This window comes from Microchirus variegatus (assembly GCF_963457635.1).
Source record: "Microchirus variegatus genome assembly, chromosome: 7".
Lineage (NCBI taxonomy): Eukaryota > Metazoa > Chordata > Actinopteri > Pleuronectiformes > Soleidae > Microchirus > Microchirus variegatus.
The window spans coordinates 25,216,478-25,232,466 of NC_139808.1; the positions used below are offsets into that span (position 1 = coordinate 25,216,478).

General features: G+C 39.0%; 1 protein-coding gene across 1 annotated transcript in view; it reads left to right on the forward strand.

Annotated features, from left to right (window-relative positions):
• The window catches only part of srgap3 (SLIT-ROBO Rho GTPase activating protein 3), a gene marked incomplete at its 3' end in the record, with an annotated part of 75,895 nt that overhangs the window by 22,186 nt on the left and 37,720 nt on the right, over positions 1-15,989 (forward strand). Inside the window, exon 3 of the mRNA XM_083892003.1 lies at positions 10,265-10,427. Coding sequence (XP_083748129.1) covers positions 10,265-10,427 — 163 coding nt within the window. The remainder of the gene's footprint in view (positions 1-10,264; positions 10,428-15,989) is intronic.

Sequence of the window (15,989 nt, forward strand, 5' to 3'; positions counted from 1 at the left end):
TGCAGTAGATGTTACCCAAAACATACAATACACAATGACAAGAATACTCTACTTTGCTCTACTATATGCTACTTTAATGTACTTTACACTCTTATTCTACTTTACTCTACTATACACTACTCTACTCTATTCTATTCTGCTTTTCTCCATGCTTCTCTACTCTATTCTACTCTATTCTATTCTATTCTACTCTACTCTACTCTACTCTACTCTACTCTACTCTATGCTACTTTAATCTACTTTACTCTACTCTACAATGCGCTACTCTATTCTACTCTACTTTACTCTACTATATGCTACTTTACTCTACTCTACTATACACTACTTTAATCTATTCTACTCTACTCTATTCTACTTTACTCTACTATACGCTACTTTCCTATACTCTATTCTACTCTACTTTACTTTGCTATACGTTGCTTTGATCTACTCTATTTTACTTTATTCTGCTCTACTCTACTGTACTGTACTGTACTGTACTTTATTCTACTCTACTTTACTTCCTGTGCTCCTGTCCCGTTCTACTCTATTCTATTTTACTGTACTATATGCTACTTTAATCTACTTTACTCTACTACATGCTACTTTAAATCTACTTTACTCTACTATATGCTACTTTAATCTACTTTACTCTACTCTATTCTACTTTACTCTACTATACGCTACTTTAATATACTTTACTCTACTATATGCTACTTTAATCTACTTTACTCTACTCTATTCTACTTTACTCTACTATACGCTACTTTACTCTACTCTACTCTACTATACACTACTTTAATCTACTTTACTCTATTATACTTAACTCTACTATACGCTACTTTACTATACTCTACTTTACTTTATTCTGCTCAACTCTACTTTACTGTACTCTACTCTACTCTACTCTACTTTATTCTGCTCAACTCCACTTTACTGTACTGTACTCTACTCTACTCTACTTTATTCTGCTCAACTCTACTTTACTGTACTCTACTCTACTCTACTCTACTTTATTCTGCTCAACTCTACTTTACTGTACTCTACTCTACTCTACTCTACTTTATTCTGCTCAACTCCACTTTACTGTACTGTACTCTACTCTACTCTACTTTATTCTGCTCAACTCTACTCTACTCTACTCTATTCTGCTCAACTCTACTTTACTATACTCTACTCTACTTCACTTCCTGTGTTCCCGTGCCAGCATAGCGCACCACGTCCTTTCATTTACGTGTTCTCGCCTCCCAAGACACGACAGCTAGCTTGTTTTTAATTATGTTGTCGGCACGACGTATCATGAGTTTAATTTACAATGAAAGCTCCCGCCTGTCATATATATTATATATACATATAAAGACCAAGCTCATGCAATATTGATATATAGAGAGTAACCTGTCTGTGAGAGATAAGGCAGGACATGTAGTAGTGTCCAAATATGTGTGTGCGTGTGTGTGTTAATGTCTTTGTGTGTAACCGAGCGGTTTCTAAAGGATGTCTCTGTTCGCCACACATTTGTCCATTTCCTGTTATGAATAATGGGGAAAAAATTACGCCCGCTACGATGCATTTATTACGATTCTAATGACGAGGTTGAATGCACCAGCAGCACCAAACTTAGACCCTTTGCACATCCACCGTTCAAATGAATCATTGGGAGGATTAATTTTGACCCAGCGTCTCTATAAGTTCAATGAGTGAATACATTATTTAGAAAAAAGCAACAGCCGGAATCAGCAGCGAGCAATTATGAGCTCGGGAAGAGAAAAACCTGGGCACAGTCAACGGTGAAGAAGAAGTAGAAGAAGAAGGCGAGAGCTTGTTTTGATAAAGGAGCTTAAACTGGAGCGCTTCAGGAGAGGCTTTGTGAGTTCTGTCTGACACTTTGCAGATTATGAGGAGGCTCCTGTTTGTTCCAGTGGTGCGTGATGGGCTCGGCTTTTTGAATATTTTGTAATGTCACAGCAACAACACACGTTGTGATTGGTTTGATGTGGAGCCGCCAGAAACCGACCATCCGTCCATTTTCTACAGATTTATCCTCCACATGGGGGGGGGGGGGGATGTGCTCAATCTCAGCGGACATAAGGCGATAGGTACAATCTTGATGACAGATCGCCAGTCCATCACAGGGACACATATAGAGACAAACAACCATCAGCTCTTCACTCTCGCGGTCCAATTGACCTAATCCCCATATGGCATGTTTTTTGGACTGTGGGAGAAAACCCACGTTCACATGGGGAGAACATGCTAACTCCAAGGAGAAGGATCCTTGTTCTGAACAGACCTAGGTCGCAAACCCAGGTCTTCTTGCTCCAAAGGCAAGAGCGCGAACCACTACACCAACCGTGTAGCCCTTACTCCGCAAAATTCCCTTGCTCAGATTGAAAAACTAGTGCTGGGCCAACGTTTGTTCAAATACTGTTTGATAGGAAGCTTTTGGGATTTAACACTTTATCAATAACGTCAACAAACATTTTCCTGAGGTGTTAGCCCTTAGTGCTCCTGCGGAAATGATACACAACTCCTTATATGGACATCCTGGGGGTGTGTGTTTATAGGTCACGTATTGAGGCTTTAAAGAAAATACCTTTTTTCCCGTCTTATGTGTTGTTGAGTCAAAATTATGATTCATTTTGCATCGCATTTTTAGTTGTGATATAAATTAACAATAATTGTGCAGAAGTCACAACATTAGAGCGTTTTTCCTTTCTTTTTGTTCATAAAAACGAGCCAAGTGAACTTTGAACTGTGACGTATTTCACAAATTCAATCCGATTTCAAACATTTTGAGTACTTTTTGCTCAGGTGTGTTTATATAGATTGCTTAGGTTGTACTGAAAAAAAGGGTATAAGACGCTCTGTATTGCACATTCTTATCGCCTCTGTATGTACTGTACTGTTTTAACATAGTCATGGAAAAAGCAGCAGGGTTAATGGACTTAATTGCTAGTTTCCAGTCTTCTTCAGTAGAACATGCTGTTGTTTTTTGTAAATGATGTTCCTATTTAGAGGAAAATAGATGATAAAGTACACCGACAGCTGCTTGCAAAAACGCCAAAATGGCGCCAATTCACTAAATCGTGAATCTCCAGGCTTCAAAATGGGGGGGTGGTGGTGGTATTATTCTTATGGATGGGTGACATCACGACTCGTTGCCACCTGGTTCCGATTTGGTTAAATGGCTTTTATCCCCTCTGGTGCTGTTCTGCTGTAACACTGCTGCTGCTGCTGCTCCTCATCGTCGTCGTCGTCTGCAGGGGGAAAGGTCACATGGTGTGTCTCTCTTTAAGTAAATCCCCGTGCTATTTTTTTTCAAATTGACGAAAATTCAGCATGTATACAATGACTGGATTAGCTGGTTTGCAGGTTTGTTTAAATCCTGTCAGACTAAGGTCTCCTCTCCGGTGATGCAGTCTTATTTTTTTTGCTCTGAGCTGCTCTGGCTCCTGCGTCTGTGCAGCTGTTCACTATCAAATGTTGGCAGTCTGAACCTCACACACACACACACACACTCTCACACACACACAGGCAAAATGATATGTAAATCACCAATGGAACATATTGAAAAGGGGGTCAAGGCGAAATCTGAATGGCAGAGCGGGGGACATGTGCTCATGGTGCTTCTTCTCTTTTGAAACTGTTTGGCTCCTTCTCCTTCTCCTCCTCCTCCTCTTCCTCGGCTGTTTCATTGATAAGGAGGCGAGCTGTGTGTGTGTGTGTGTGTATGTGTGTCAGGGATTAAAGGCCTCCACAGAGCACAGTCCTGCATGGTTTGCACACACACTTCCCTTTTGGAAATCCTGGCTCCGACACATCGCAGGCTCTGCTGCTGCTGCCACGACACAGTTACATACTGTATGTACTTATATCCCCATTGCTATGACACACAACTCAATTTGTACACTACTTTATACAAAAACACACATATTTACAGTCTTTTATATATACGTCTGGCTTCAAACACTTCCATCACCGTCCTGGAATAAACTTGCTGTTCATCATCCTTATCTTTATTTAACATTTGCATTTAGTCTATTCTTTATAATATCTTATTTAAAGTTTTTAATCTGGTTTAATTCATCTGTTAGACACTTTAAAGTTGTCCTGGCAAACTGGCTTCTTTATTTCGTGTAGTACTGTACATACTGTACTTAAAGTCCTTAAAGTTAGCAGCCGTGTCATGATAAGGAACGTGAAGGCTAACAATCGCGCAAACGCTGTGCGACCTCATTAGGCGCAACGCAAAATCAAATGCGCCTTGTAAAAACGGCTAGCTACGCCAATGCTAACCAAGGCCTTGCTAGCTTACCTTTGGAAACAGGTTCGCCAAGTTAGCCGCAAAATAGTAGCATGCTAATGCTAAATAAATATGTGCTGGTGTATTATTTGCTATTATTTGTTTTATACTGAATAAGATCTGGAAATTGTGTATTTTTAAGAAGATTTAATTTGTATTTGTCTCTATATCCTGCATTATTTATTAATCTGATTGCCATTTTCTACATTATATATATATAATATATATATATATATGTGTATGTATATATATATATGTGTATGTATATGTATGTATATATATATATATATATATATGTGTATGTATATAATATATGTGTATGTATATATATATATGTGTATGTATATATATGTGTATGTATATGTATGTATATATATATATATATATATACATACATATATATGTATATATATATATATATATATATATATACATATGTGTGTATGTGGTTGAATGGTTGAATATTGCCTGTACGTGTTTCCTCACACCTCTACACAGTAACTCAAATATGGTAAAAGGAAGTATCCTGTGTATATAGTGCTTTCTGATTGATTCACAGCATTTCGGACGTTTCTGTGTCACAGAGACACTGAGCAGAAAACTGTTAAACCAGTAGATACAGAGTCAGATCCTGCTCTGCTGGATGAGGCAGATGTAATAGATGCCAGAAAGCTGCACTCTCCTCCTCCTCCTCCTCTTCCTCCTCTTCCTCCTCACCCCTCTAGAGACTCTGAGAGCTCATCGTTTGCCTCCTGCATGTTAATGATATCCTGTGTATAAATACAGGGAGCACAGAGCCGTGCAAAACCAAAGCCCTTTCTTTGAAGCCCTCTTGATTAATTGACCCGCAGACTCTATCCGTGTGATATTCAGCTGTTTTTTTGTTTTTTTTAAATACAGGAAATCAGTAAAGAGAAGTGCTTTCTCTTACAGACGGAGAAATTAGTTTTGTTGCCTCTGAATCAGAGCTGGTACAGATAACGCCGTTATCTCAGCTGCCATAAATCAAGCTGAGGACCTACGTTTGGTTTTATGTTCAAGGTTTTTTTAAAGTAGAAATGAAAGGCTCTCAGACTTTAGACTTTACTTTTATAGTATGCTATGTTACAATATTGCAAATAACAAATAAGAATACTGTTATTAAGGATGTCCTTGTTCCTCTCCTTTGTGTCCGAATACTGATTCCGATATAACAAACTCGAGTATCTACCGATACCGATATTATTCCAATAGCTATTTTAGAGCATTTAGAGTCGTTTCAAAGACAGAATAATTCTCCAACTGTGCAACAAATATTCTTCAACCCCAAACATGACTTAGCTAAAATGGTTGTGCTGACTTTTATTCACATTTTTACCATCTGTGCATAGTGATTTTACATTTTTTATCCGTCCAATATCTGATCCAGTGATTTTGACCAATATTGGACCTGGATACTGACCGATACCATTTCCCATCCCTAACTATTATCAATATATTATTCATTTTCATCTTGTGTTTTTTTTTGCTTAATTTACCATAAAAGGGCAGGAAAACGTTTTGTGAATAAGTGTTTTTGCCCTTTTTTCCATAATAACTTTAACAATCTGGCAGTTATTTACAATTTACTACATGTTAAAATAGTGTATTAACAATTTAAAATGAAGAAAAGCTAAAACTTTTATATAAAAAAACACTGTAGTTGTATGTGAACACCATATTTTGTGCGTTAAATTTGACATTTGAACCGTATAACACCATCTCTCTCCTCTCTGGTGACAAAGACTCTGATTCGCCGGCTTCCTGCAACATCGCGAGTGAAATTACCGTAAATAACCCCACGTTGGCTTCGACGTGCAACTTCTCCACTTTCAGAAACCGTTGTAATTTCTCCGATAGCACATACTGTTACGGTAATTACGGTAACGCAAAGTGCGCAAACGTGTTGTCTACGATACGCTCGGTGTTAAAGTGTTAAGGTTATTCTGACACATTTCCCGATAACTTTATCGATCTCCTGAATGTGTTTTCCCCCACACTATCACAGTGATCTGATCTGATCCAGTGATTTTGACCAATACTGACCGATACCAATTCCCATCCCTAAATATTATCAATATATTATTAATTTTATATCTTTTTTTCCCCCTTTTTTTGGTGCTTATTTTAACCATAAAAGGGCAGGAAAACATCCTGTGAATAAGTGTTTATGCCCTTTTTTCCATAATAACTTTAACAATCTGGCAGTTATTTACAATTTACTACATGTTAAAATAGTGTATTAACAATTTAAAATGAAGAAAAGCTAAAACTTTTATATAAAAAAAACACTGTAGTTGTATGTGAACACCATATTTTGTGCGTTACATTTGACATTTGAACAGTATAAGACCATCTCTCTCCTCTCTGCTGACAAAGACTCTGATTCTTTATCACCAGAAAGTGAAATTACCGTAATAACCCCACGTTGGCTTTGATGTGCAACTTCTCCACTTTCAGAAACCGTTGGAATTTCTCCAATAGCACACACTGTTACGGTTATTATGATAACGCAAAGTGCGTTTGCGCAAACGTGTTGTCTACGATGCGCTCGGTGTTAAAGTGTTAAAGTTATTCTGACACATATCCCGATAACTTTATCGATCTCCTGAATGCATCACAGTGAATTTGACATTTAATGACGTCTCAACGACTGAACGCCCGTCGTTGTAAAACACAGTCCGTGTGGCACACGGAGTCAATAACCTTCCTTTGGTTTTAGTCGAGCGAAACACGTCGTTAACATAAAAGGGAAAAGTGACTTACGCTGAAGGCTTATTATCTGCATATTAAGGAGCGCAGGTCGTCTTAAAGCTGAGGATTAGCTGCTCCTGTACAGTCGAGCAGCGTCTGTGTTGACAAGACGATGATTAAAAGGTGGGAGCTTCTGTTTGTGCTCAGGAACTCATTTTTTTGATTATCAGCCGAGAGGAGAATCTCTGGACCCATAAAACAGCAATTATACAGCAGAGAGCCGGCAGGCGGGCGGGCGGAGAGGTCAGTCAAGCACAACTGGTACAAAATGAAGGATGGTGAGACGGTGGAAATAGGCCGTCCCACAGGGGGCGAAGGAGGAATTATGTTCTACATCAAATCCGCCGTCGTTAGAGGAAATCTGCCCCCACGTTTTCTCATATATTATCCGTCAGACACGGCAAATATAATATAATCCACACAACCCAACGCTTGATAAAAAAAAACCGCTGTGATCTAAATGTAACCTCCAGGTTATAACAACGGTGAAAATAAGGCAGATATTATGACGGTAATATTATGTTATTTCTGAAGTAATATCCTGGTGATGAGAGTCGCTATCTTCCTTATTCCTGGAGAAATGATTATAGGTGAAACAGCAGTAAACTGAAGACGTTGTAGCTAAAACCCTCTTTAAATAAATAATAAATAAAACTCACCTGCTCCTTTAACACCTAAAACATGACTTATTAGGGGTGGCGGGAAAAAATCGATTCACATAGGAATCGCGACTCTAATCATTCTGAATCGATTCATAAACTTCAAAAATCAATTTTTTTAAAGTTTCTATTTTGAAAAACCACACAAAACACCAGTTTGTGTTATTTGTGTACAGTTCATCTTTGTAACTTCTGGGAGAAAAAGGCAGCTAGCCTAAGCTTTTATTTATTTATTTATTTCTGAGTAATTTTTTTGTACAGTAAGTAAGTTTTTATTTGTTTTGAATGAATAAATGTTAAAATTTGTCTTAAGTTTGCCTTTGTGTGATCACATTATCACATTATCTTATACAAATTGTATTGTTTTGATGCCTTAATTTGCCTTAACACACTATGCATTGTATCAATATTCGAGAATCGTTTGAATCGAATCGTTTGAATCGAATCGTGACCCTAAGAATCGTGAGCCACCCAAAGATTCAGACTTATTGCTGCTGAAATTACATGTTGTATAATTAGTAAGACACTGTTGCATGCTATTGTTCTCATGTGATATTTGAATGTACACACAGTAAAGCTGCGTTAAAATAACTATAAAAGAGTCACTTCAATTGTTTTTCTACGCTGACGCTGCAACTAACATTTGTTTTCACAATAGATGAATCTGCCGATTATTTACTCGATTCATCAAGTATAATCGCTTGGTTCAAAAAATGTTAATCAGCGTTTGTCAAACCTGGACATGACGATGTTCTCCAATGACTCGTTTGGTCCGCAATCAAACGACAAAACTAGAAAAGCACTCGGAGAGCGCAGACCTCCGCCAAGGCAGCTCAGTGCCTTCAGAATACACCCTGCGCTGTAACCAGTGTTAGCGTCCACGGATCGCTGCCAAAATTTTATCACTTGTCCCTGGTCCCATTGCGGACATTTCCTGAAAATTTCATCCAAATCCGTCTGTGAGTTTTCATTATGTTATGTTGTATACCTCCTTGGTGGAGGTCAATGATTCACTTTTAAGGATTTCTATGCTTATCTGGAGCAAAGAAACCAGAAAATATTCACATTTTTGAAGCTGAAACGATCAGAAATCTTGTTTGAATCGTGAAAAAAGCTTCAAAATAGTAGAAATCCATTAATATTGTGAGTATGGTAAAAGTAATGAGCAATATAATAATATGTAGTGCTTTCTGATTGAGAATACGCCTTGTTTTCTCCAGGATGATGATCTGCTCCATGCCAACTTCCATCTAACGTATTTAATGTGTGGTTTCCAACTGATTTTGTGGTCTACGATCACGCCAAGGAATGTCATTTCATTTACGCTCTAATGTCTATGTTTACATTATCAATACTCTTACGTTTTCCCAAACAATATTAAATTAGTTTTGTTTAAATCCTGGAGGGAAACCCAGTGCCAGTGCTAACCACTAATCCACCGCAGCAGAAATCACGTCCAGTCAATCCGGTTGTAAAAAGAAATCATCTGACTCATTTTCTTAGGTCTCAATAACCAGTTTAATATTGAAGACGCATGGTTCAAGTCATAAATGATGGCATGGTGCTTGTATCCTGTTTGGGGCGAGTGTTAAGTGAAGGAATAATGGCGAAACGGCACTCTGGAGTAACGTGATATCAGCGTCATTGGATGTGATTAACGTTATGGAGGCTTCTCTGATCTTCATCGTCGTCTTCACAGTTCAACTCCATCGTCCACCTCCTCTCTTTCTTTCTTTCTTCCTCTGGGTTCGGTTGATTGATTAATGCTCAGATAGCGGCCGTCCAGACGTTGGGTATGGCTTTGACGGGATTGTGTCTTTATATTTGAAAGCCCCTCAGGCAGAGATCGTTTAAACAGATTATGCAGCAACTAGAGCCGTTGTGTTCAAGCAAGTTGTGTCTCTGTGTGTGTGTGCTTCTGTGACAGGCATAGCTCGCTGACCGTTAGTCAGATCGCCACGAAGACTTTGGATATGGGTTGAGCATGGCCCGATGGTGTGCATCCTTGATTTTCAAATTTTTTGGAGGAATTTTAATTTTCACTGATTTATCATGCTACCACCAGGCAGAAAGCGGCGTAACAGCAAAAAAAAAAAGTATCTCGGAATGACTTGAAATTTACCATCATAATAGTCTGCATCGCCCTGAACATCCGAAATATTTGTAAATCTCTTAAGGAATAATTTTAATGAATTTTTGAAATTCAGGAAATGATGCATTTGCCCTGCTGCACTTTGACAGTGAGCTGACTTTCTTCTCAAAAACAAAAAGTATCTCGGAATGACTTGAAATTTACCATCATAATAGTCGGCATCGCCCTGAACAAGGATCTGTTGAAAATATTTGCAAACCTATTAAGGAATAATTTTAATGAATTTTTGAAATTCAGGAAATGCAAAAGATGAATCTTCCTGACTATTTGCTCCCAACATCCATGACCCTCACAGAAATATGTCCGTTCCAAACATCTTCAATCATGGTTCATCAACTCACTTTTAACCCCCTGAGATTCGTTGAACAAATCATGTGTTTCTTTGAATCTGTTTGATAGGAAAGACCAGCACCTGCTGTCCTCGGTAAACTGCTGGTACCTGGTGCTGAACCAGACGAGGCGTGAGAGCCGCGACCACTCCACTCTGAGCGACATCTACACCAACAACGTCATCCTCCGTCTGGCCCAGATCAGCGAGGATGTCATCCGCCTCTTTAAGAAGGTCAGTAAAGCTTTCCTCCCTCTGTCTTTGTTCACTATTTCTGTATATTTAGCTTAAAAATCTCTTACTATTTCAACTTGTGGTCTTTTTCCAGCTTCTTAGATGTGATATTTTCTGGTTTCTTTGCCAGGTTTGATCAACAATTTTCAAACTTTTCTGACATTTTACAAACTAAAAAAGTACTAGATTACGTTGTACTGTGGAAATAATTGCTAGTTGCAGCCCTAGTGTCAGTATGAGATGTGGGGTAAAGCCAATTTCTCTGCCCTGCCCTCCTATTGTGTAGATTAGATGGTTTGGCTCACTGTCAGCAGACATGACTGAGGTCTTTTTCCAAACACCGCAATCCCTGTTTTCAGGTGAGCTCCACTCTACTTCCAATTTTCCTCATGGGTGTCAGAAATATGGACTTTTTTCAGATCAACATTTCCCAGAATAAAACATCATCATGTAGAATATATGAAAGTAAAAAATGTTTGGGAGCTACAATTTTTTGTCTTTAAGGTAGGGTTGGAGATCCTGGAAAAACAGTTAGATCAGGCAACATTTTGAATTAAAAAGGCCACGCCCCTTTTCTTCAGACTTCTTCCCTCCGAAGCCACGCCTCCAGAGCACAGGCATACAGATTGACGAACTACCCGTCCAGTAGAAACAGTTGTCGCCACCATGTCATCACTCTGCAGCCCTTTCTGGACTTTCAGTTGTCGCTAACCTTTCAAACGCAGCAAAAGATGTCAGCCTTTTTCTTGGCAGTAGGGTTAGCTTTTCCCCAAAAACTAACCCTCATTGTGACCGACACCAGTTGTTGGCAGCTTTTCATCTTTGTCATAACATTGCTGCAAACTGTCTCGTTTTGGATTTAGCAAGCTAGCATAACAGCTAGCATAATAGTTTATTATAGGGTTGTGAAGAGGATTTTTAAGCAATACTGGGCTTTCAGTTGTCGCCACCACAACAAAAGATGTTCACTCTGGTCTTGGATCTGCTCTGCATCAGCCTTTTTCTTGGCAGTAGGGTTACTTTTTCCCCAAAAACTTGCCTTTCGTTGGCGACGGACACCATTTGTTGGCAGCTTTTCTGTTGTAACGTTGCTGCAAACGGTCTCGTTTGGATTTAGTAAAGCTAGCATAACTAGCATAACAGCTAGCATAATAGTTTACAATCGGGTTGTGAAGAGGATTTTTAAGCAATTCTGGGTTTTCAGTTGTCGCTAACCGTTCAAACGCAGCAAACGATGTTCACTCTGGTCTTGGATCTGCTCTGCATCAGCCTTTTTCTTGGCAGTAGGGTTAGCTTTTCCCCAAAAACTTGCCTTTCGTTGGCGACGGACACCATTTGTTGGCAGCTTTTCTGTTGTAACGTTGCTGCAAACGGTCTCGTTTGGATTTAGTAAAGCTAGCATAACTAGCATAACAGCTAGCATAATAGTTTACAATCGGGTTGTGAAGAGGATTTTTAAGCAATTCTGGGTTTTCAGTTGTCGCTAACCGTTCAAACGCAGCAAACGATGTTCACTCTGGTCTTGGATCTGCTCTGCATCAGCCTTTTTCTTGGCAGTAGGGTTAGCTTTTCCCCAAAAACTTGCCTTTCGTTTGCAAACGCCATCAGTTGTTGGTAGCTTTTCATCTTTGTCATAAGATTGCTGCAAACTTTCTCGTTTGGATTTTATGGCATAGCATAACAGCTAGCATAATAGTTCACGATCGGGTTGTGAAGAGGATTTTTTACTGGTCTTTCAGTTGTCGCTAACCGTTCAAACGTTGTTCACTCTGGTTTAGTATCGCTCTGCGTCATTTCTTTGAACTAGGGTTAGCTTTTCCCCAAAAACTAACCCTCATTTGCGACTGACACCAGTTGTTGGCAGCTTTTCATCTTTGCTTTTCAACTGTCTCGTTTGGATTTAGCAAGCTAGCATAACGGCTAGCATAACAGTTTACAATAGGGTTGTGAAGAGGATTTTTATGCAATACAGTACAGATCTAGTTTTTACAGGTTTTAGGAGTCTGCAGGCGTACAGTTTGTCTGACTGGAGCTCTCTTACACTGCGTTGCATCACAGTCGCTCACTCGCTGCTGGTTGAATCCTCGCTGTTCTCTCTGAGCCTCTGCAGTCACTGATGCATACAGATGCCGTTCATTCACCAGCTGCCGGAGCCCGCTGAGCATTTCTTTTTCCTCATTTTGCCACATTCAGTCCAGGGCTTGTTTGAATAAGACTTAACTCCCCTGCTTTCCACATAAAAGCAAATAAAACAAATCCCCTCTGTATCACTGCTAATATTTTCCTTTTCCTCCGGGTTCATTTCCTAATCCAGTTTAAGGTGAGGCACAAAACTTTGTTTTATGAGTTTCTGTCAAAACAGTAGGAAGTTTTTGTTTTTTTTTGCTCTTGCAGCAGAAAATAAAGTGAACTTTGATGTGTTTATGTGGTGATCTCTGAGCTGTGTGTATTTGCTCTGCCTGTGTTTACTGTTTACATAGTCTTTGTCTGTTTGGGTGCAGTGTCGTTTGTTTTGGTCGTACCTCCTCCCCCTCCTCCTCAGAGAGAGAGGAAGAGAAAATCTTGCCATCCCATAATGACTCACATGTGACGCGAGCATTGTGCATAATTGCTGAGTCACGACGTCTCACAGTTTCACACACAGCAGGAAAGTGAAGACAAAGACGTGTCTTGTTAGCAGCACAACAACAACGACGACGGCAGCAGCACAACGATTTTGAATTCACATGTAATTTGCGATGATTTTGACAGGAAAATTATTACGATATGATTCGCGAACTCAGAGGGAATGGCCATTCTTTGAAAAACACGATTACTGTGTGATATTTTGTGCAGATCTGTGTGAAACAAAGACGTTCTCTTCAGTCTGTGGAATAAGATTTGTTCAGATCAAGACAATAATTCATCCGAAATTATAGTTTGACTCACATTGTACAGAAGCTATTGCATTATTTTTTTGAAAAGGCTCCGTTTTTCCGAGATTTTTTTTTTCGGGGTTCGTTTTTATGAATTTTTTTTCTTTCCGGGTTCTGTTTTTATTTGATTTTTTTTCCGTGTCTGTTTTTACGAGATTTTTTTCGGGTTCTGTTTTTATGAGATTTTATTTTCGGGGTCTGTTTTTACATTATTTTTTCTTTGGGGGGGGGTCTGTTTTTCCAACTTTTTTTTCGATTCTGTTTTTATGAGATTTTTTTTTTTCGGATTCTGTTTTTACGAGATTTTTTTTTTTGGGGTCCGTTTATACGAGATTTTTTTTCGGGGGCCGGTTTTTACTAGATTTTTTTCGGGTTCTGTTTTTATGAGATTTTATTTTCTGGGTCTGTTTTTACATTTTTTTTTTTTCTCCGTCGTCCATTTTTATGAGTTTTTTTGGGGTTCTGTTTTTACGAAAAAAAAAGTTCAACAAGATTTAGCCAACCGCTCATTTGAATAGCCAATCTACAATTCTCGATAGTTACTTCAACATGTCACGTGGAACTATTTACGTACGTTAGCATCTTGTAAATATAGAGCCTTTTTACAAATGATTTTAGGTGAATGCCATACGCTTCCGTAGTATTGTAATTTTGATACATTCTTTGTTTATTGTAATTTATTGTATTGTAAATCTATCACTGCTCAACTTCAAATAGAAGTAAAATAAATGAAAATAAATAAATGAAAATAATTTTCATACAAAAAACATAAAAGATTATTTCTCTCTGATATAAAGGAAAAACAACTATTGGACAGTTTTGCTGTTTTGAGATAATATAATAATGCTTTTCTGCAATTTCCATTTCCTCCCTTCATAATGATTCAACAAAAAGCATTTGGACCTGAGAAGCTCGATGATATGATTGAAGGATAAAGATTAAACGTTAAGTCTTTGCTCGCGAGCCACCAGAGTCCTGTGAGAGTTTGAAGACACAATAAGGAAGTAACACAGATCGATAAAGGTCCTCAAGTTTTAGTTTATAATTGATTATAGATTCCTATTAGTTAATTGTTACAAACTGTATGAGTGTAAGCATCAGTTGTTTTGTCCCCCTTCCTTAACACCGAACTGAACTGAACTGAACTCTCATTCATCATCGCAATCTGCTTTTGTGATAGGTCGTAGTTTGCAGTTTCTTCCAGTCCTCGCACAGCAATTACAATCAGTTCAATCAGGAAGTTCAAGGCAGTCGTTTCATGCTGTGGTGGTCTCTTGTTGTTGTTGTGTTTCAACAATTTAGGAAAAAAAAAACCCTGTAAGATTATCCTTGTTATTCATCCTCAGGTACTGATTTACACACAGCAAAACTGGTGTTCAGTTAATTGAAAATAACTACCAGATATTGAGTATTATGTGCCATTTTCTGGCCCTTCTATGGTTAAATTAAGCCAGAAAGAAGTCCACACAGACATTTTAAGTCCCTCCACATTATTTCAGTAAGTGAAAAGTCCTAGAAGAAAAACAGTAAATCAAACAGTGGATTTAATGAGCTCGACCACAACGACTTGGTAACTTTAAAGACAAATCAATAACGTGTAAATGCATAAATGCATTATAGTCACATTGTTGAGAGCAGCTCCACCAGCTTCCTGTTGCAGATTGTGTCTGCGTTGTTTTTTTCTCTCTCAGACGGCGACGACTTTCCCCTGCAGAGAAGGTGTTGCTTTTCTTTGTTTGAATGTGTCACATCACCACGCCGAGACATTAGACGTTGTTTTCTCACCTCAAATAAACGCATGTTCCATTCCGCCGCCGTCCCGAGACGACATTTCCCCTCATTTCTCCCTCTGTTTTGGTGTAATTTGATTGAACAAAATGGATGATACTGGAGAGAAATAACGGCACGAGCAATGTGTCGTTATCGAGACGAGGCATAAAAAAGCGTGGAAATGTATGGCGTGTTTGATGGGTTACTGATTTGTCTGTGGAGCAAAAAAACATCATCGACACACAGAGTGTTTTCTCTTTGTTAGAAGATGTCACACCTCATCATCACCCTCTCGATGCACATCACACATGTGGGAGCGTGAATGCTAAAGTCTGAAGGAGGTCTTTCATACTTAATTGTGACGTTCAACAACGTGTCCCTTGTCTATAATAAGGATGTCTTATTTTGAAATCTAGAAAATTATCTTTTTAGTTGTTTTTCTCTTCAATGATGTTTCATATTTGGCTGTAAAACAGTGGCTGGTTGCAGGTGGGGAGGGAAGTATGTGGTGATGGGTTAGAATTTGAAACTTATGATGAATAACATTGATCAGACGCCTTTCTTAATGCTCTCGCCTTTGGAGCAAGAAGACCCAGGTTCCTTGGTTCGAGCCCCGGTTGGAACAAGGGTCTTTCTGCAAGGAGTGTGCATGTTCTTCCCTTCCTCCCACAGTCCAAAAACATGCAGTACAGGGATTAGGTCACTCTAAATTGACCGTAGGCGTGAAAGTGTGAGTGAATGGTTGTTTGTCTCTATATGTGGCCCTGCGATGGACTGATGAACTGTCCAGGGTGTTCCCCGCTTATCGCGGGATAGGCACAGCACCTCCCGCGGCCCTCTGGTGGAGGATAAAGTGGTAGATAATGGTTGGATGGAT